The 22,252-nt window shown below is 38.8% G+C and overlaps 1 protein-coding gene across 3 annotated transcripts in view; it reads left to right on the forward strand.

The window, feature by feature from the left end:
- Positions 1-22,252, forward strand: part of Exoc6b (exocyst complex component 6B) — a 456,985-nt gene that overhangs the window by 288,152 nt on the left and 146,581 nt on the right. Inside the window, exon 20 of one of the 3 annotated variants that reach the window (XM_028762432.1) lies at positions 16,350-16,409. The exons of the other annotated variants lie outside the window; for them this stretch is intronic. Coding sequence (XP_028618265.1) covers positions 16,350-16,408 — 59 coding nt within the window. The 3' untranslated portion in view covers position 16,409. The remainder of the gene's footprint in view (positions 1-16,349; positions 16,410-22,252) is intronic. 3 annotated transcript variants of the gene reach the window in all.

Consider the following 22,252-nt stretch of genomic DNA (forward strand, 5'->3'; position numbering starts at 1 on the left):
AAATTTTGTGTGACTTATGACTTATTAATTATAGCTCCTTGTTTACTTTTAGTTATTACTGGTAGCCAATAGTAATTAAGTGACAATTTGTGCAAGTATTTTTTTCACAAGAAATACTTTAAAATGTAACCTCTTTTCAGGTTCCCAGTGTCTTCTGGGTTTTTATTGCTCCATTTTCTTATTAAACATTTTTATTCCTGATATGCTTAATTTTGGATGCTTTTGATTACTTTAGGTTCTTTGATAATAGTTTTTCAATCGTTTGTAATCTACAGTAAAAATGAGTTTATATTTACTTCTCATTTTCAGTACTTCTCTTTTGATAATTCTATATGAACTCCATTTGGGTCTGTTGTTCTATAAGGTGGAAGTAGAAGCCGAGAGCTTTCTCCAGTGTTAGGCAGACACTCCACACTGAGCTTCATCCCCAGCCCTGCTTTAGTATTTTTTTTGGTCTCTTCTAGTTGTCTTCCCACAATTCTCAAGTTACTTATCTTCTTTGACATATAGATCATTTTAATGATTGCTATTCAAATAGTTCCTATAGCTACATGTTTTTCAGTATTATTCCCTGATTAATTTTTCCCTCTGGTTTGAGTTACATTTTTTAATGCTTTGCATTTTTATCATTATTTGCTGAATTCCTGAGATTTTAAATTTCACCTTGTTTGGTGTTTTAATTTATAAGATTAAAATTCCATGTAAGTTGCTTGGAATTGTTTGTATATAGTCAAGGTGTGCTCTTAAGCATTCATATGGTCTGTAGCAGCCTTTTCTCTCAGCCCAACAAGCACAATTCCAGAGTAAAACCTTTTGAAGTGTTCACTCCAACAGTGGAATATCTTCTATCCTTCTTGTTGGAAACAGTAGGTACAACTGGACCTACACAAGGTATTCTGTGTATTTGTGGTCACACTTTTCTCTGCTTTGGGGATTCCTTTCCATAAACACATAATTTTGTGCCTGTTACGGTTTTAATCTGAAATGTCTGCTGCAGACTCATGTTTTATTCTTCCTCAGATGGTGATGCTATCCTTTGAGACTCTGAACTTGAGACTCATAGAAGTAGATCACTAGGGGCAGGCTGTGGAGATTTTAGGTTGACTCTTGATTCTAGTATTGTTCTGCATTTTGAGCTCTTATGAGCTGAGGATTCTCTACCACATGCTTCTGCTGTTGTGAATGCTCTCATGCTTTCCCCAGTAGGCAGATGGAAATCCCCTAAATTGTAACCTCATATAAACCTTATCTCCCTTTATCATCCCTTGGATGAGTCAGTTGTTTTGGTCACAACAGTGTATAACCAAGTATCCAGTGAGACACCTGTGATTCTCACCATCTGCTTTGTTTTTTTTTCTGTCTAGTGACTTGAGTTTCCATCATTGTTTTGCATTGTTTAGATGAGGGCAAAATCCTTAACTATTGATTATATTTCCTCCAGTGCTGATTTGAAACCCAGAGTCTTGTCTATGCTAGGCAAGTGCTGTAGTACTGAGCTATAGTCCTAGCCCCATCTCTCAAGCCTTTAGTTACTTTATGTGCTTTAGTTTCCATAAACATTTTCTGTAATAAAGATGTATGTATCGTTTGTATAATGAAAAAAATTATCTCTAAAAGGTCTTAGAGAGAGATTTATACAAGAATGCTACTATATACACCATAGACTAATGGTCAGAAGAACACTCATTTCAATGTTATTAAAAACAGACATTTATGAGAATGGAGTTAGAAACTAGAAAAGAGACAAAACAAGACTACTTTCCTGCAGAACTGTCATCCTCAGAGAAAGAAAAAGATCTGTAAGAGCCTACTAGGGACATGCAGATCCCAGGTCATTCTGTAAAACAAGAAAAGAAAGGGTACCTACACAAGTATGGTTGTCTTGCTAAGTTGAAAACACACAAACTAGAGTCCAGGAGCCATGACCATGGGTCTTGAAAACTCCGAGATGGCTTAGTGGGTAAAGTGCTTACCATGCAAGTATGGGGACCCAAATTTGAACCCTTGCAACCCAAGTAAAAGCCAGGCACAGCAGCATGTATCTGTAATCCCAGATCTTCTACAGCAAAATTGAACTCAGAAACAGGAGAATCCTCAGAGTCTGTGAACTAGTTAGTTTGGCATATGCAGTTGTCAAGAGACCCAATATCAAAAAAGAAGTGAAAAATGAGAGCTGACACTTGAAGTTGTCCTTTGACCTCCACATAGACACCACAGTACACCAATGACTGCACTTACACGTGAATGTGTGTGTGTGTGTGTGTGTGTGTGTATGTGTGTATCATATAATTCCTTAAAATAAAATCATTGCTTTACTTTCTTACAATTCAGAAACAGGTATAATTCTGGAGATTTCATGCAGGTATGATAATACTCAGTAGTGAAAAACTCTTCCTAGAAGGTACCAGTAGATTTTTTTGCTTCTAATTAGCCAGAATTCATTCACATAATTCAGGTCTTAACCAGTTATTTGCTAGAAGGATAGAAGCATACCCACTGGCTGTATTAATCATAATTGATTACTGAAGCTAAGAACAAAGCCATCCTCTTTAGTTCAAGAAAGAGTAAGTGTTCTTTGTGTTAGGACGAAAAGAGGGAAGAGGCTTAAGTTAGACTCCACCCAGTTTCACAGGGAGGGAAAGCATGGTGAGTGACAGGTAACGATTGATGGACTCTATCACTGCGTTTCTATGATGCTAAGAGGCACAGCTGATAGAGGGAGATAGAGTGGAGCATAAGACTGAGAAGAAGAGAAATGTTCTGGCAAGAACAGTGCAGACTGAAAAAAAAATGTCACCTTTAGAACCTGATCCTCAAACAGTTTGTATTTAGATGAATGAACAACTTTTTGCGTGATGTTCAGGTGAGTCTACTAGAGCCAATTCTCCATTAAGAGTAAGAGTGCAAAGATCACCCTCTTAAGAGGTGGGAGCACCCTAGTTTGCTAACTATGTCAAAGAGGTTTCCAGTTCTCAAGAGCTAGTGTTTTGGTAGGAAGGCCATGTAGTATTGGAGTAACTTTAGAGTTGATTAAGGTGCAGAGCCTGACTATCCTGCTAATAAAATTAGCATCAGCATTCAACTTGAGACTACTTGTAGTAGTTTGAATGAGAATCATCCCCATAGGATCATGGTTGAATACTTGGTCTCCATTTGGTGGAACTGTTTGGGAATGATTAGGAGATGTGGCCTTGTTGGAGGAGTTATGTGACTTGCCGTGAGTTTAGAAGTTTCAAAACCCCATGCTATTCCAATTTAGCCTTCCCTGTATGGTGATTGAAGATCAAGATATAGTCGGTCACTGGCCCAGCATCATGCCAGCCAGCCTGCCTGCCTGCCTGCCTGCCTGCCTGCCTGCCTGCCTGCTTGCTTGCCTGCCTGGCTATCATGTTCATGGACTCTAGTTAACCTTTGGAAACTGAAAGTCTCAAATAAGTTCTTTATTCTGTACGTTGCATTGGTTATGATGTCTTATCACACCAATAGGAAAGTAATGAAGACACTATTGACGGGTCCTAACAGGTTTCCTGAAACTTAGCATCAGCATTTACCTGGAGACTAACCATTACATGGCCTGACACCCTACTAATAAACTTAGCATCAGCCATGAAAATCTTTTCTATATATTAAAGAGTCCCTGAGCTTCACTGATTGAGGATTTAACATTTCATTTCTGACTGGCAGTAATTTATCTGTCAAGAAAACTTTCCTTGGACATTTATTTCAGTTAAAAAGAAAGAAATTCTATTCTATGTCTTTCTCTATACCACCCCCTTCATTTTTTACTTCAGATGCTCAATGGTCTATAAAAAAGATTTTAAAGAATTGATACATAAAATTCAAATAGTTAGAGGCGTAGAAAAGCAACCCAATGACAAGTTAATTAGCACTTACATCTTCCACCCACTGGTTTATGTGAGAGATAGTTTCTCCTTTTTGTCTGTGAGTCCTTGGAGGAAGTGTCTAAGTCCTGAAAGAAAATGTGGACATGATGAAATGTGAATGTGCACTAAATGACTCTTAAGGCCTGTGCTGCAATTTTCTTAGATCCAGAGCACAGAGAGGAGTTGGTTATACTAGCATGAGCTGAGATACTCTGCTAGGATAATGTGATCTTAGTCAGCTTCACAGAATAGATGTATTTTTTCTTTTTCTTTTAGATTGACCACGCTGACAAATTATTTTGTAATCTTATTTATAAAATGAGAATAATGCCTAATATTGTAGGGACAAAGCTAGGGTTAAATAAACTAATACATGAAGGGTTTATTTCGCTGGACAGTAAATACTATGTTACCTCAGTTATCATCCTTAGAACAGGAGTAGCAGTAAGCCTAGATCCTGTCATTTGGAAAGTTTTCTGCAGATGGTTTGAACGTTGTCTAGAGCTTGCAACTTATAAATATGTGAAGATGCTATTTAGTTTAATATAAAAATTAACTTATGCTTCTTGGTAATTATCTTTAAAACTTCTTGGGTTGTTCTGGAAGTTATGATCCATAACTCATGGCTATCTACTTCAGCTTGATGCTTTTGTAAGAAATCACCCAGTAGTTCCACTGTCCTCTTAAAGTAGTAACCACTGCCTAGATTGTCAACCTCTGAAAGGTGTGATACTGAAGTGATTCTTACTGGCAGGCCATCAAACCAAATACCTGTAAGGTAGAGTTATTAAGAAGGCCTGAGAAAATTATTTCTATACTTATAAATTTTAACAGTGACCTCTGGGTTTTTCTGATGTGTATAGATTTCATCTTGCATTTCTGTATTAGTTACTTTCCATTTTGCTATCATCAGTTACCTAATAAGCAACTAAATGGAGGAAAGGCTTATTTTGACTTACAGTTCGAGGTGACATAGTCCATCATTGTAGGGGAAGGAATGGCAGCAGGAGTGTGAGGATTATGGTCACATTGCATCAGAAGTAGGAAGCAGAAGGGTAGATAGGAAGCAGGGCCAGGCTATCACATCTCAAGCCTCTTATCATTCCCAGAAACTCACTTTCTCCAGCAAGGTGCCACAGCTTTTCTAAACAGTGCTCAAACACAAGAGCCACAACATTTGCCAACACTGTGACCTGAGATGTGATGATAGAATTTAATTCAGTAGCCTGGCCATTTATTCACCAAATATACGTGGAGTTCTGCAAAGTACTGCGCTGGACACTGGCTGAGAGCAGATGGAGTAGACGTCAGAGAAGATAGTAAATTGGTTAGATTTGTGTTTCCAGGAGGACCTTTGATATTCCAAGAGATTGAGAGTAGTCCAAAGGCTATTTTAAGTCCTAATGGAGGTGATTTGGGTGTGAACCAATAAGCTTATTTAACCCCTCTAAGCAGTAACCTGGAGATACAAAATCCAGGTATGTGTTTTCATACAAAGTCAAATGGATAGATGTTAGAACTATTGGAAGTGATTTGTTTTGTTTTTCTTTTACAACAATAATATCCTTATGTATATGTCTATATATTTTATTTTCCATTTTTCTGTTGTGTATTCAACTTCCTAAATTATTTAAAGATTTAGAACATCAAAACACCAAATAATGAAACCAAATGTATGTTACATAACTATCATTTTACTGTAATCCACTATTTCCCATAAACTTTTCCATATGAATATCTGAACAAGAAGTTAACAAAATCAATATTATTACCATGAATTATCTTAGTGTGTTTGCTTGTTTTGCTTTGTTATTTTGGTTTTCGATGGCTGGCTAAGCTGGGCTTTGACTTACTATTGAAAAAGCACAAGGTCCTGTAGTCTTCCACATCTTCACTCTTACCCTAGTAATCCTTAGTCTGCAAGCCAGGGAGTCAATGTTCAGATTCTTCCTAATCTCAAAAGGCAACATTAAAACAAATTTAAGATCTCAGTGAACCTCCTATGATATGAAAGAGTAGCAGAAGACTACTTGTCTTTTATGCACTTTAATGGAAAGATGACATTCTTTCTAACTTCCTAAAGAAGTCACCAGGAGCTCCTGCAAAGTTTTAAATGTTTTCATCTCTTCATATATATTCACTAAAATTAATGTGTTCAAGTCTCTTTGTCTCAGGTGAAATAGTCACTGTGTGCTAGTCAGGCAAATTTCAATGAGCCTGCTTATTTCTGTTCATTCTACTGAATGTTAGGGACAAGTATCCTTTGTAGAGAGATCCTTCTGAACTGCAGGCACTTAGGTCAAATATGTGCTGATTGCTGTAACTGTGCCCATTTTAAATTTTCTGCACTACATGTGTATATAGCTGCCCTTGACTTGTTTCTCTTCAGTCACTCTTCCCAAGAGTCTCTGAGCTTGACTTACTTATGACTTAACTAATATATTCTGAATGTGATGAAGTGGAGAGTGAGAGAACTTTGGAGAACCTAGTAGAAACAGAGAAAACATGTATGTTGTCCATGTTCTCTCCTTCATCTACAGCCTTTGATGCTTGCATTATGTGAGTTATATGAGAGTTCCTTAAATAACAGCTGTGCCAGAGCTAAGACCAAATCTGCCTCAGCCAACCAAGCAAACAAGGAAAGTGACTATTAGCTTATACCACAAATCAAGCCTATACAGTTAGATATCCTACAATAATTAGTCAATCAAAATTATATTAAGTCACGCAGAATGCATAACCACCCAGTTTCCCCTGTTTTCTGCTCTGGCTCCCAAGACAACATATATTTCCTTCAAGATATATTCTTTCTTACTTTGCTTATTCACCCAAAGCACTTCAGTTTAGATCCCAGTCTCAGGACAAAATGCTGAAAAGACAGTAATGAAGAGCAGTGTTTTTCTTCTCTGGCAAGGACAGCAAAAGGGAAAACCTTGTTAGGGAGGCCAAAAGATCAAGAAGCCATGGTAGTTCAGTCCCAGTGCTTTAGTCAAGAGAACATGGCAAGTTTATAAAGGTAGCTCAAGCCAGAGTCTTCATTTCATGTACTTGGATTTTAGCTCACTCTGCTAGCTAGCTGCAAGCCATAGTGGGGCTCCTTAAATTTTGCTGTCATAATTCTGTTTAGGTTCTCAATGTAGACATTTCCAAAAAGAGCCAAGATTCACTGTTTTGATTGTAAGCTGCCCTGTAATATTAAAAACAACCACATGACTCAGATTCCTTTGCCTTTTGCAATCCATGGATGGCAGAATCTCAGTCCTCCAATTTTCCTTCCTCCATGGAAATGTGTTCCCATGTCACTTAAGATAATACCTTGGGGTATGAGCTTGGCTACCGTATTTCACAACTTAGTGTTCAGCAGCAACTTTGTCTGCCATCACTACTAGCCAGCTTCAGATACTCTACTTTCTCTTTTGTTTGGTACCTCATTCCTAAGTAATAACTTCTCTGATGTATTCTTAGATATACTTATTAACAAGTATTATTAGCACTGTGCTGTGATGCCAAAAGACCTGAATAGTGTATAAACCACAGCAATGTGTTTCTTAAAATTCCTGAGCATCGAAGGTCAAGATCAAGATGCCAAAAGGTTTGACTCTGCTTCCAGCATGGCCAGGATGAGCCTCCCCAGTGTTCTCTGGTTCTTTTGTGGGGTCACTGATCCCATGCCTAAGGACTGAACACTCAGCTTCATGCTTTTGCTCTATGGCTTAGTCTCATCAAATATATCGACACACAGCAAGTAGCATGCCTGAATTTGGGGCAGTTCCAGGTTAGAGGAGTGTGTCCTTTACCACATAAATTTCATAGAGCTCAGGAAAATAGAAGGCTGTATATTAAGTAAGTCAAAGATCATGTTTGTCCTCTCCATCCTGGCTCTTTTGTACCTAGTATAGTGTCTGATACTTAGTACTTGCAAGATAAATGATTGTTGAATCTGTTAAAACTGATACAGGTAATAACTACAGTTTCTGACTCAGTTCTTCCTGCTGCAAGATTGGGAGTGGACAGAGGCATGTAGTCCCCCTGTGTAGACGTTATGTGATGTGAAGAGTGGGACAAAGAGAGACATGGCTGGGATACTGAGTTCTATAAGTTGGCAGGTGGTACTTTTAATGCCCATGCCCTGACATTCTTCCACATGGGTTAAAAGGCCTCCCTTCTCTAACAGGCAGTTCTCAATATGCCAGCTACATTGCACTTCAGAATTAGAATTCAGCAAGACAAAACAGATTGTCCTTTGATTCTTATTCTTAGGTCTGCATTTCAGTATGTAGATCATACTCAGTTCCTCTAGATCCAGTATGCTCCTTTGTGAGAGTGACTGAATGATTCCCATTCTAGAAGGTAGGGAACTGCATCAGCCTTCATGTTGTTCCTGCCTTCATCCTTACTGCAGAGTCTTGGGCTGAAATCCATTCACTTCAGTTTTGCCACCAACTAGCTATATGGTCTTGGGTGTTCATTACTTATGTTTGGACTTTGGGCTCTACTTTTACAGGATGGGAAAGTCACATTAGATTATTTCCAAGATAGATTTAGTATAAGGGGAAATTATGTGGATTTTTTTTTAATTTCTGCAAAGAATTGTAAGGATTAGAGAAGATAATGTGTATGAAGTATTTTATAGATCAAATATATAAATATTTATAATTGCTAAGTATTTAATATGTTGGTAACATTTTTGGTATAGATACATGTGATGCCCCACCCTGTAGGAGATTTCCAAAGAAGAATATAGTTAGAAAACAAGCTTCCAGTGACCCAGGAGCAGTTTTAAGTTCAGTGCCCAATGGCACAAGGTCAGATTTTTTTGTTTGCTTTTTCCTTTCCTCATGAGAAACTTTACATGTAATTTTTTAAGAAGGGAAAATCTGCTTTATATTGTTTGTCTTTGGATAATGATGGGTCAGAGCAGTCAAATCATCAAGGTAGCTGTACTTTACACCCTGACGGAGGTGTCTGTGTTGTAGGTGAGATCAGAGTTGTCACAAAGACATGTTGGTTAAGCAGTCCTGAATCTCAGAGGACATAACAGAGCTGATTTTCTTAGGACTCTTAGGGTCTATTACATGCCTGTAGAGGAACAGATTTAAAAATAAGAAGTTTGCTTTCTGTGAAATTAAGTAAATCTTAGAAATGTTCATTTTTCCCTAGCATCACTTCATGCTATGAACAGTTGTATTTACTGCCTTTCTAGACACAGTCTGTTTTAACACTTCCTCCAGAAGGTGCTTTTGAAATCAGAGCTGAAGTATTTGTTCCTTCTTCAACTATTAAAATAGAGTAAGGTTTGCAGAGAGCCAAGTGGCTAAAATTTACACCCAGTTCAGATTTAACCCTCTCTTACCAGGTTAATAATAATTAAAAGAGGCTCCTTTTATTAAAGAAAGAGCTTGGAGATGCAAATTCTGTGCAGTAGCCTGCTGGGACAGCCAGTGTGTTTCAGTACCATTAATTCCAATCCTGTTAGCTGCTATCCTCAACATCACCATGCAAATTATAATTCAGAAATGCACATTCTCTTTCTGCCCTCTTCCATCAGAGAAATATGAAGGTCAGAAGATTGACGAGGGTCTTCAAGTTTGTATGCAGAGAGATAAACTTGTTTTTCTAATTTGCCATGCTCTGCACATGTGAAGATCTAAGGGTAATTAGTTGTTATTGCTTTAACATGATGAAGACAATTACTTCTCCATAAGAAGAGCTCCATGGTTAATAAATTTTGTCTCTGGTTGATTGACTGGTTAATGGAATCAGAAAAGTATTTTATGTCTGTGCTTTACAATACTGCTTCACTCCCTAATAGGAAGGTTTATAGCTGGTCTTTGTTTTGTATTTTATCATTTGTTCTCTGCTTCCTCAATTTTATTCTGTATTATTTCTAATTCTCATTTTAATTACTACATGTGTGAAAATGTGAAAAGAAGAACAAATCATGAGGCTGGTGATGGTGTTTGTATACAACCTGTATCTGTGCACTGATTCTCTGTCACTCCCTCTGTTGGGGTTCTACATTGGTTATTTTATGTAAAAATCAAGACTTGTAATTTAAGTGCAGTGGAAATGCACAGTAGAATGAAAATGGTTCTAACATTAACTAATATCAGTTTTCTTAGCCGTGTAATTTTTAATCAGCTGCTGCAAGCACTTCTTTGGAAACCTGGGCTCTTTGGCTCCCACTTGGCTCCTGAGGTCCTGCCATAAGCCTTTGTTTGCTGTTGTCTTTCTATGCCTTTATGGCTTGCTCCTGCAGGATTTTTATGGTTTATCTTTCTTAGCCATGTGAGCCCAAATAGAAGGCCTCCTTGCCATTAAAATGGCTATGTCATTTCTCTTTGACTGTGGGTGATGGACCCTGTGCCCTCTGGCAAGGCCTAACTCAGACATGGGTCACTGAGTAGTGCCCACTCAGCAGTTATTTTGGTTTTGGGATGAAGTTCCTTGAATTCCAGAAGATAAGGCTGTCTTTGTTTCTCTGAGTCCACTGCCAGACACCCAACCACTTGATCGTAGATGCTGGCAACCTGAGCAGTGGGGTAGGCGTCCTGCTCTCCCTCAGCATGGCCTGAGGTGCCATCCTGTCAAGAAAATGGAGATGGATTGTCCCGCTCTAACCTCATCATATGTCACTGTCAGGCATGCTGCTGCCTTCCAAAGATGGGCCAGCATAGACAAAGTACCTTTTCTGGTGGCAGATGTTACCTTGGATTGCTTATGGGATATTAGTGATGAAGGAATACAAAAGGCCCACGCATGAAAGGTCTTAATTCCCCAGTAAGTTTTTTATGTGTGGGCACTTCGTGGACCTGCACATTTTGGCTGGCTTTTAGGCATCTGTATCATTATCTCATCTCTGAAGGTAGTGGCTGGTTCCTCTGTGAAATTGTTTAAATATTTTCTTCTTGTTTTAGTGAAAGGGTTCATGAGGTAGACAGATAGTGGCAGTGCAGAGTCACTTAGGCCATTGAGAGGTGCCAGAAGGCCATCTTCCTACCTTATGATCTGAAGAAGGATGGGCAGAATTTTAAAAGGTTGTCATTCCAGTCTTGATGTTAGTTACTTCCTTTATTCTCTGCATCTCTTAGTTAAGCACTATCAGTTTTCAGTCCTTATTTTTTCTCAAATTTGAGACCATCTATACTTTGGTCATGTCAGATACTAGAAAGTTTACAAAGCATCATTTTAAAGAAGAGATAACAGGCATATGTTTGTGGCCACTTTCCTATCCTGTAGTCCTGCATTGGCTAAGGTACGTTGGCTTATATTTTGGAGAATGTATAATAATAGCCAATTTCTCAATACTTTTCACTGTTTTTAATTAAATAAATTAAAAGTAATTACTAAAAAAAGGTACAATGTAGCTGGAAAGCAGCCAAGTTTTCACTAAAATGCCAGTGAACAGTAGTGCATCTGAGCCAGTTTAGCCAGGGTACTTGCCTGATTCAGAGAGAAGCAAGGACTCCTGTGCAGACTTCCTTTCTGCTGAAATTGTGTCTTTGCTTGGTGCTGTTGCCCTTCTACCAAGCCATGTGTAACTTCTTCCTCAGGCCAGAATTGTCTTGTGTAGGGCACACCACTCCCCCAAGAATGTCTGATGTGTCCCTGTTCTTATTGTCTCCCTGTGGCTATGTGGTCATGTATACTGTGTGTGTTTTCTTTGGCTTCACCTGATGTTGTTAGGGCTAATACCAATCATTACTTATTTTAATTGGGCTGTTTTATAGGGTATTAACTGGGAGAACATAGTAAATACCAGATCTTTTTTTTTAAAAAATCACTTTAATTGTAGAAACTGTATGTGTGAGTGTGTGTGTGTATGTGTGTGTGTATGTGTGTGTGTGTCTGTGTGTGTCTGTGTGTGTTTCTTTTGTTTGCTTTTTTGTTTTGTTTTTTGTAACTAGGAAATTAACTTAGGACCTGGGTCTAGTAACATTACAATCTATCTATGGCGTTTCAGGGGATTAATACCATGTTTTGCAGCAATGTATCCATGTATAAAATAAATGGATGTAGAATTTATGAAAGATTTTTAAAAGGAAATATTGTCCTGCCTTTCCACTGTTCTAGGTCTCAGCATTTTATGATTTCCTTTCAGGTCGGCTATGTCATTGCATCATCAGGTTAGTGTGCTACTGCTGCAAGAAACGCTCCCACTCTGCTTTCTCCTTCTCCTTCTCCTTCTCCTTCTCCTTCTCCTTCTCCTTCTCCTTCTCCTTCTCCTTCTCCTTCTCCTTCTCCTTCTCCTTCTCCTTCTCTTTCTCTCTGTCTCTCTGTCTCTCTGTCTCTCTGTCTCTCTGTCTCTCTGTCTCTCTCTGTCTCTCTCCTTCCCCCCCCCCCGTGTGTGTCTATCTGTCTGCATCTATCTATCTTTTATCTCTATCTCACTGTGTATATAGTAAACTACCTTAGCATTTTTTCATGTTCTAAGATTGGAAGTTATAAATATTAAGAAAATATCACGACTAACAGGTTTTGTTTTTTAGAAAAGTGAAATTTTCAGACATAAATCATTCTGTAGAAATTTTAGAATACTGCTCGTAATATTTCATTGTAGTGAGTGACCTATATTTTTTACTGCTTTCCTTCTTGGTCAGAAGAAGTAGGAATAGTAGGATTCCCCTGTTAGATCAGTGTATCATGGCCTGTGTTGTTTCTTTGATTTTTGTTTCGGTTTGGTTTTTGTTTTGGTTTAGTTTTTCTTATTTTATTTATTTTTGTCTCCAAGAGGATGTCCTCACCTTCACCCTCAACCAGACCACCCCACTCCCTGGAGCCTTGAGTCTCTTGAAGGTTAGGCATGTCTTCTGCCACTGAGTCCAGACCAGGCAGTCCTTTGCTGTATTTTTGTCAGGGGTCTCAGGCCAGCTCCTATATGTTGCCTAGTTGGTGACTCAGTGTCTGAGAGATCTCAAGGCTCTGGGTTAGTTGAGACTGCTGGTCTTCCTGTGGGGTTGCTTTCCTCCTCAGCTTCTTCCAGCCTTTCCTTTATTTAACCACAAGGGTCCCTGGCTTCTGTTCATTGGTTGGGCCTAAATTTCAGCTGCTTGTTGTGCCTCTTGGAGGGCAGCCATGCTAGGCTCCTGCCTATAAGCACACCATAGCATCAGTAATAGTGTCAGTCCTTGGAGCCTCCCCTTGAGATGGATCCCAAGTTGGTCTGGTCACTGTACCTCAGTCTCTTCTTCATTTTTGTCCCTGCAGTTCTTTTAGATAGGAACAATTCTGTCTTTAATCACTGAGTAGTGATGAATTTTTAAGTCTCTGTCTTAGACCTTCTATTCACCGAATACTCTGGATGGGCTGGGACAGAATGTGCGTTGTACTTGATGACTGTCCGTTATCCGTTTATGTAGAAGGAGATAATTTGGGGAGTTTGTACTGATGGGCAGTGGTATGAACAAACCGAGAAGAAATAAAAGCTTACTATATTAGACAAGTTCGTTGTAACCTCAAGATGTCTAAAATAAAGTCCAGTAGCTGGAGGAGGTGATTACAACCCTTAGTCATTGATAGTCTTGTAAGACGTAGTGTGATCTGGGTGCTGGATTCTCAGACACTGAGAACTGTCACTTTAAACATGAGATTAACATGATGGTATTCACCTTCCAAATACCACTGTGAAAATTGAGAAACAGGCAGAAGTGAATGTTGGACATGAAGCAGAGCTACTTATAAGTAGAGTTCTCAGTTAAAACCAACAGGCCATCTGGGTCAAGTTTGAATTTCAAATAAACAACAAGTATTTTTTTTTTAGTATAAGTTGTGAGTATCTTGTGGGCCAGAAGTATTTCAGGTTTTAATTTTGAAGTACTTAAATATATATGATGAGCTGTTTTAGGAATGAGAGCTAAGTCTAAACACAACATTGATTTGTTTCATGTGCACATTATGTAGAAGCTAAAGGAATCTTTATACAGTATTTTTTGATGCAGCTGAATTTTGACTTCAGCTATCATGTGAAGATATATGTACACTCTTTTACTGAATTATGTTAGCAAACAGAAACATTCAAATTTCTGAAGATATCAGATTTCCTATTTTCTAGTTGGGAATTTTGCATGAATGTGTCTGAAATGATGAGGGATACTTGCAAGGTCCCAAGGCCTGCAAACACATTGTATTAGCAAAAACAGCACCAAAGATTTAAGGAAGAGTATGTTCTGGAAGTATGTATTATGATAGAAACTAGAGTTCCGCTAGTTGGTTGAGGACATGCACAATAAAGAAACGGAGTAGGTGCAGTATAGGAGGCTCAGGCCTTCATGGCCCCCAACTGTTAGTGTTGATGATGTCCTCCCTTACATTTTAAATAACACCAAGTATTTTTCGTAAGGGACCAAGAACAGAAATCATTCTTAACTTTTCTGTAGTATCAATAAAATTTGTGTAATAACCTGACATTCTGTTTTTTTTTTTTTCGTTCTGTATAATGCACTTTTTAGGGAAATTCACCTCCCCTTTGTGTTGTGTTTTACCTAATCCCAACAATCAGACTGCCTGAGGCCTGCCCTTCCTTCTGACTCACTGGAATCTCTGTCAGATGTCTCCTGTCAATGGATGGAAACAAGATGTAGCTTAATCCCCTGTTCTGGCAACTAACCAGGAAGAAGGGCGAGGTTCTCCACTCTACCTTACAAAAGCATTTTTGAGGACTTTTTCAGCAAGACCATTTTAAAGACAGAAGTGCCTTTAATACTTGAATTGCTCATTCATCTCCTATGCTTACTACTACTTAAGGTTGTCCTTAAAAGGACCAGTCTGTTGTGGGAAGAAATTTCTTGTATACTTTTTTCTTCAACCCTAAATGCTTCCTAAGTGCCATTGCCTCTCTTCCAGTAGTGTCTGGAGTGATGGTGTCTCCCACCTCTCCAGGGCACCTGCACTGCTCAGCCACCTTTGGCCCCTCACTAAAAGCTTCCTGCCTGAGCATTTGGATCACTGGAAGAGATTTTTATCTTATTGTCAATGTTTTTATGTTGTTCTTTATTTATTTGTTTTTATTTGCCTGATGTAGGAAGAAAAAGAGGAAAAAGTAAACTGTCATCTCAGACGAAGCCCTGTGCTGGTTGCATGTTCAAATGCAACACTTGATTTGTGAAAATAACTAACTAACCTTGGCTGCAAAGTGCCAGCCCCTCTGCTCCACTTAGAGTATTTAACATAGATTTTGAGTCATTGTAGTAATACCTCACATTAAAATTCTCCAGCAAGTATAAATCCCAACTAATTCTAAAACAATGCCAAACAAAGAAAGAGCACTAAAAGACAAGGAAATATTAAGTTCCTTTAGGAAAGGCAGGGCCCTCTTCCTATAACATCTCAAAAATGATCTCTGGCAGTGAAATCTTTAAACATTTTGATTCGTTGGAAGAAATGCGTGTTTCCAAGTCTGCTTGTTTTCATATTGCTTTTGCTAGAACAACTGTAGTTACAATCTCATTGTTAAACATGTTAAACATCCAAATGTGCTGTGTTTAATCTGTATTTTTGTTCTGACTAGAATTCTCCTAGTGCTGCTGGGTGGCTCATCATGCAGTGCAACTTAGCAAAAGTTAACACACAGCAGCAGAAACTAACACACACTCCAGAAACCAAGGACAATTTTTATGGGACTGCTCAGCATTAGACTCTAGTAGTAAGTCAGTCCTCCCTCACTCATCCGCACTTCTTCCAGCTGACCACAATTTCAAGGATCTCTGAAATTCTCCCAAGCTTAATAAGCTCTTGGAACATACTGGAAGTTCTGTACTACTTAGAATTATAGCTTCCTCGTAGAGACTACAATTTAGAAATAGGCCAACAGAAGTGCAGAGAACTGATAAGATGAAGGAGTGTGTAGGTCTTCCTTGGCCTTGCCTCAGCATTCAGCATTTTTACCAGCTTGGATGCTACACTGAACCTCTGTGTTCATAGTTCCTCTCTGGGTTTCTCTGCATAGGTACATGTGTTTTAAAAAATTAACCACATGATTAAACTCAACCTATAGTTCTAGTGTTCTCACTAGAGCTCTGGGGAAGACTGAAAGCACATTGGAAAATCAAGTGTCCTTTGACATAGTCAGTCCTCCACTTAAAACTCACCAAGAACACACCATTAGTCATATTTTTTTTAAGTACAAACTCACTTGCTGTCAAAACGAACTCATTATGAATGACAGAAGACACTACTATCACTAGAAAAAAATATAGAGCTTTGAAACTCTATTCTAGAAACTAGGGTCGAAGGCAAGCATAAGCAAGTTTGTTGTTCCTGCTGTGTTATGAGATCCAAGAACTTTGTTGGCTAACAAGGGGTGTAAGCCCAGTTGACTTCACTATAAGTTTATGTGTTTGGGTATGAATTAGAGTATGCAGTCTGTAGACTCACACATATCCATGAAAGATAAACTAAAGAAGCATCATCTGCTTCCCTTTTGGAAGAGCTGTGCTAATTTCTTCTAAACTTTCTGTTCGAACACAGGGAGCATCCAAAGAAAAACCCACCTTAATTATTTCTCTGGTGTCCAACTTTTCCTATGAGGTGAGCTTGACTTTTTAAAACTTCTTTTCTCATATAATACATTCCAACCACAGTTTCCCCTCCCTCTACTCTTCCCAGTTCCCCCTCTACCTCCCTTCTTCCCCAGATTTACTCCTCCTCCATCTCCCTTCAGAAAACAGCAGGACCTCCATATACACCGAACATGGCATAACAAGATCCAATAAGACTAAGTACAAACCCTCATATCAGGGCTGGGCAAGGCAACCTAGTATGAGGAAGGGGGCCTAGGAGTCCTATAAAAATACTAAGCTAGCAACCATGGTATATATGCAGCGGACCTAGCACAGACCCACATAGGCTTCCTGATTGCTACTTACTCAGCATTGATCATGAACTCTTAAGTGTTTTGTCGCTATCATAAACTACCTGGGAATAATCAACTTAAAGGATAAAAGATTTATGTTGGCTCATGGTTTCAAAAGTTTGAGAGTATGGTCATATGATCCCATTGCTTTCAGGCCTGTGACAAGCCAGGAACAACATGGGAATTATATGGTGAGGGAAAGCTGCTCACCTCATAACAGCCGTGAATAAGGCAAGAGGAGGGAGAATGGGCCTTGGGACAAGGCATACCCTTAATGGTATGTCCCCAGTAACACACTTCCTTCAGCTAGGCCCTACATTCTAATAGACATTTTGGGTATGAAATAATCAATAGCAAATCAACTGAAGAGGTCAGTGCCCTCATGATCTAACTACCTATTAGTAGAGCCACCTGATAGAAACACAAAGTTCAACACGTGAGACTTTCTGGCTAGTCATTTCATGTTCATTCACAACAATTCTATTTTTAAGACTTTTCTTCCCTTCTTCTCTTTCCCATAAGATAGTACTGTATATCTCGCACTATTTTGGACTCTGCGAGCCTTGGCTGGCCTGAAAATGATAATCGTCCTGCTGTAGCCTCCCAAGTGTTGGAATTGCAGGTGTGAGCCCCCATGGCCAGCTTGAGATTCTTAGTGATCATCCTTTATCTTATATTATTCACCTGTGGAACACTTTGCATTTGAAACTCAAAGTAGTTACTTGGCTTGAAATCAAAGGCAAAGAGCTTTGTCTACAAAGTGTGTGTCATTCAAAAATCATCACTGTTGCTTTCCAAAAGCAATTTCTGACCATTTTCAGTGTTTTCATAGAAAAAATAGTGTACAGAAAGCCAAAGTAGGATGGAGAGAGAAGAACCTAGGAACGTATATAGAGGAAGGACTGGAGAGAGGCAACACAGTTTTCCTACAGACACATGGAAGAATAAACCATGTACCTCTATCATGATCTAGCAGGGCAACTTTACCATTCCATATTCTGAGAGAAATTCCTTCTACTAGGAACTGAATAGACCTGACAGCCATGCTCTGAATGTTTGCCATCTCCAACTTCATACATAAAAATCCTAACCCAAAGGGATTAGAAAGTAGGATCTCAAGCCTGCCATTGGAACTTAAGGACAGAGATAGGCACAGTAAGATCAAGGTTTTCCAGCAGTGTCTCCAGAGAACTCCTTTACCCTTTCATCCTGCAAGCACCACATATGAGAAGGTTGAGAAGGCTGTCTGCACCACAGAGGAGGCCAGGGCATGGTGTTGGACTAGTCAGCTTTTAGAGCTGCTTCTCTTGCCATCTCTACACTTTATGAACTTTGTCACATTGGCATGAGTGGAATGGGGCCAGAAGCAGATGTCAGTCTTGCAAGGCATTGACTTCAGCTCGAGCCCAGCTAATGCAGAAGCTGTCCCTGTTGCTGTGACATTTTGCTGGGCTGCTCTCCTGCTTCACTGTCTGGTCATTGTTCACACACTTCATTTTGTTTGCATTTGTTACAATCAGAGTCTAGAGCTGTGTTGCCCAATATTGTAGCGGCCAGCATCAATGGGAGGATCAGAGCATGTCTCGTCAGATGACAAGTACTGAAGGGATCAAATACCAAAGCTTGAAAAACATATAAATATCTCAATTTTGAAAGTACTAATTCATTATAAAATGCACTACATACATTGAATTAGACAAGTTTCATTCTTTATTTTAAAAATTATTTTTACTATGTTCATTTTCTAATGTATCTACTAGACAGAATTAATAGGAGCTCAGATTTCTACTTAGTGCTCTTCTGTAGAATCAGTTATACTAGTATGTTAAATGGTCTACAGAATCCTCTCTTCACGTTCAATTTTAGAGGGCCATGGGTTGGGAATGTGTTCATACAGCAAAATAATCAGTTCTAAACAAACACATGGCTAAGATTAAGTCCTTAAGAGCACAGTTAAAAATATCAAGGATATAAAGTTACAACTTAAACAGAGTCTCTCTCATTTCTCAGGAAGCCCAACCTTTTCATCACTGACCTTCAGAAGCACTGTTGATTACTAATTTAGAAAAGCCTCTTTTCACCCTAATTTAGAAAGGTCCAATGTGAAATTTGCCCACATTTCATCAAATCATGAAGTATTAAGAAACTGCAGAAAATTTTATGATTTTCATTGTTACCCAAGTAAATGGGAAAGAAATATACAGTATGTATACAAAGGAACAGGTAAGATAAACATTTGTCGTTAGACATTCCAGGTTGGAAGATACATGTTGAAATAATAGAGGGATTGGATTTTAATGGTTTCCCTGACTTAACCTTCTTGGCCTCAGTTTTCATCTGTGGGAAGTTCTCAGCCATTACACAGACTCCTTTCATCTTTCCAGATTTCAGGGTTGTAAGTTTAAGACATAGGACATCACCAGTAATCTTGACTGTTATTTGTCTATGGAATTTTAAGAGCAAACCCAGCACCATATAATAAGACATGCATGGCCATTGCCTTCCATAATCCATCTTCCTTTATAAGAACTGATCCAATACAAAATTTATTAAGTTAACTTTAGTGGTATTTCCTCTAGGAAAGGATAGTACTTAATCTCTGTTAAGGTAGCCAGTTGTCTGGACTCCAAGACCTGGAAAGAACTTAACATATCCTTCCTTTACATCTTGAAGCAAACTTGTTTTCTAGTTTGCTTTATGAGAGCTAATCTATTAATGTCCTTAGTTTTTCCTGATTATTCTGCATTACATAAGACATGAAGTTGGTCTCTCCATTTTTCCGAATTGGTTCCTGTTGGGATGGTCTCTGTCCCAGAGTGAATGTGTCCTCTGATAACCAGTCGTTAAGGTACCTGGCCTCCTGCTTCCATAGCATCCATGCAGCTTGGCCAAATGAAGTCTGTTGGCTAAGCATCTACATGAAGGCCCTTCATGCTGAGGCTATGTCTACTTTATAGAGGTTAATTGCTAATTAACTAAAAGTCCATCTGTTTGTTCTAGTATTCATTTATTGTTTAGAACAAAAAAAGTTGAGAAAATTCAACTTCACTTTTGAATCTACTTGGAGCACTGGTTTGAAGTTTCCTATCAATTTTAATCATATTTCCTTCAAATAAACACTGGGGGTAAATTATAGCTAATCGTTATTGCCCCACATTGTTAAAAACAAATGTAGACTGTATTGTTTCAAGCAGTTTTAGATTATCAGCAAAATCTGTTGGGCATCATAGAAAATTCCTACATACTTTCTGCCCCACCACACAGAGCCTCCTGCACTATTCATACTCTACAATATATTAATGTTTGCTGTAATTAGTGTACCCACACATCCTTACCACCTGAAATCTGTATTTGACATTTGGAGTCATCCTTGGTGTTATAGATTCTGTATGTTGGGATAAATGCATAACAACATGTATCTACCATTGTCATAGAGAACAGTTTGCTTCTGGAGGTTCCCTTTCACCTGGCATACCTCCCATCATGTCTGACATCATTGTCTACTATTGCCACAGTTTGCCCTTGTCCAAAATGTCATGGAGTTGGAAGCATTCAACACACAGCCTCTAAGGATTGATTACTTTACAGTATTATGCTTGTAAGGTTCCACCATGTCATTTAATGGTTTGATAACCCATTTTGACACTAAATAATAATTCATTGTTTACATATAGCAGTTTATCCATTTACCCGCTGAAGAGCATTGTGGTTATTGCCAATCTTTCACAGTTATAAACTGTACTGCTCTAAGCATCTACCTCCTGATTTTTTTGTAAATAACAGCTTAAAATCATTTGATAAAACACTATATATCTCAGTTTCATTTTTGTTGTATGATAAGTATGAGCAGAAGCAACATAAGGAAGGGTTTATTCACAGGACTAGATGTTCTTATTGGTGAGGAAGGCAGCATGGCAGCAACAGGATACTGAGAGATCACATCTTTATACACATGCAGGAAGCAAGAACTAGAAAGTCTATCCCAGTGATGTAAATGATGTACTGTCTCCAGCAAGGCTTCACTTCCTAAAGGTTTCGCAACCTTCCCAAACAGTGCCATTAACTGACGACTAATTATTCAGATACCTGGGTTCATTTCATATTCAGACCACCACAGCATACAATTTCTAGGTCATCTCATACAAACACATTTAGATGGTGTAGGAAGCAACGTCAGTCTGACTCCTCACTTAAAAATAGTTGCTACTGGAAAATCTGTCTGGTGTGGTTTTGAGCTCTGCAGTCTGTGTAAGCTCCCAGGCTGCACCTGAACACTTTGGTTAATTTTCATCAATTTACTTTTAGCTCAATATCAACTCCTGTCTCCAGTTCACAGCCCAAAGCCAGGCAGCTATGAGCTTTTTCTCATAGTGGTTAGCTGTTTGGAGCCAGAGCAAAGGTGCTGCTACTATAGTATTGTGCTCTAATGCAAAGATTCAGAGCAGAGCTATGGCCATTGTTGTAAGTTCCTCTTAATCTTGTGAAGTGATGTTTCCATAAAATTTAATAGATTGGTGTGTTTTCTTCATTACATTTTTTTATTATTATTTTACACCTTTGGAATCAGTGATTAAAGAGGAGATCTCATTTGTGATCCCATCTTTATCCACATGCAGGAAACAAGAAGTAGAAGTTGGATGAGAGTATAAGCTAATAAACTTTGATGCTGGAACAGACATTAAGGAAGGGGCCATCTAAAAGTAACTACGTAATTGGGGAAAAATAGGAAGTAACCAGGTAGTCCAGAAAAAGAACAGACTCGCTAAAACAGAGGTCTGATTTATATATCAGCTAACTCTTGACCCCCAAATTAACAAAACAGAAACAATTATCAAGAATAATAATGAAAAATTGCCAATTTTAGCAATGTGAGAAATCAACATTCTACAGTTACTATATTGTTAGGTTCCAGTGTCTAATTTCAGAAACTGTAAGGTATGAAAAAACAAACACATGAGCCCTCTCTCAGCAAGAAGAGATTCAAAAGAAGCTACTTCTCAAAGGCTGGACACCAGACTCAGGAGCTAAGCCTTAAAACACATGTTCCAGAGATGTGCAGAGAACTATGGGGAGGTATTGAAAACATAAAGGCAACAGTGTGTGAGCAAAACGCACTTACCAATACAGAGAGAGAAAGGGAGAGGGAAGAAAACTAACCAAACCAGAAAATTCACTGCAAAGAAGTCAGAGCAGAAGTATGAGAGGACTGGGAACCATGAAGATGGAACAGAAAGAAGTAATTAAAAAGGATGAGCAGAGCCCAGGAGGGTCTGTCCGCAGAAGGCTCCCCAAGAGGCATGTATCCACAGAAGTTTCCTGGTTGTTTTTTGGTTTTGTTTCTTTTGGGGTTTTTTTTTGTTTTTGTTTTTTTTTTTGGAGACAGGGTTTCTCTGTGTAGTCCTGGCTGTCCTGGAACTTACTCTGTAGACCAGGCTGGCCTTGAACTCAGAAATCCGCCTGCCTCTGCCTCCCAAGTGCTGGGCGGTGGTGGCGCACGCCTTTAATCCCAGCACTTGGG

The sequence above is a fragment of the Grammomys surdaster genome, unplaced genomic scaffold (assembly GCF_004785775.1).
Source record: "Grammomys surdaster isolate TR1022 unplaced genomic scaffold, NIH_TR_1.0 133, whole genome shotgun sequence".
NCBI lineage: Eukaryota > Metazoa > Chordata > Mammalia > Rodentia > Muridae > Grammomys > Grammomys surdaster.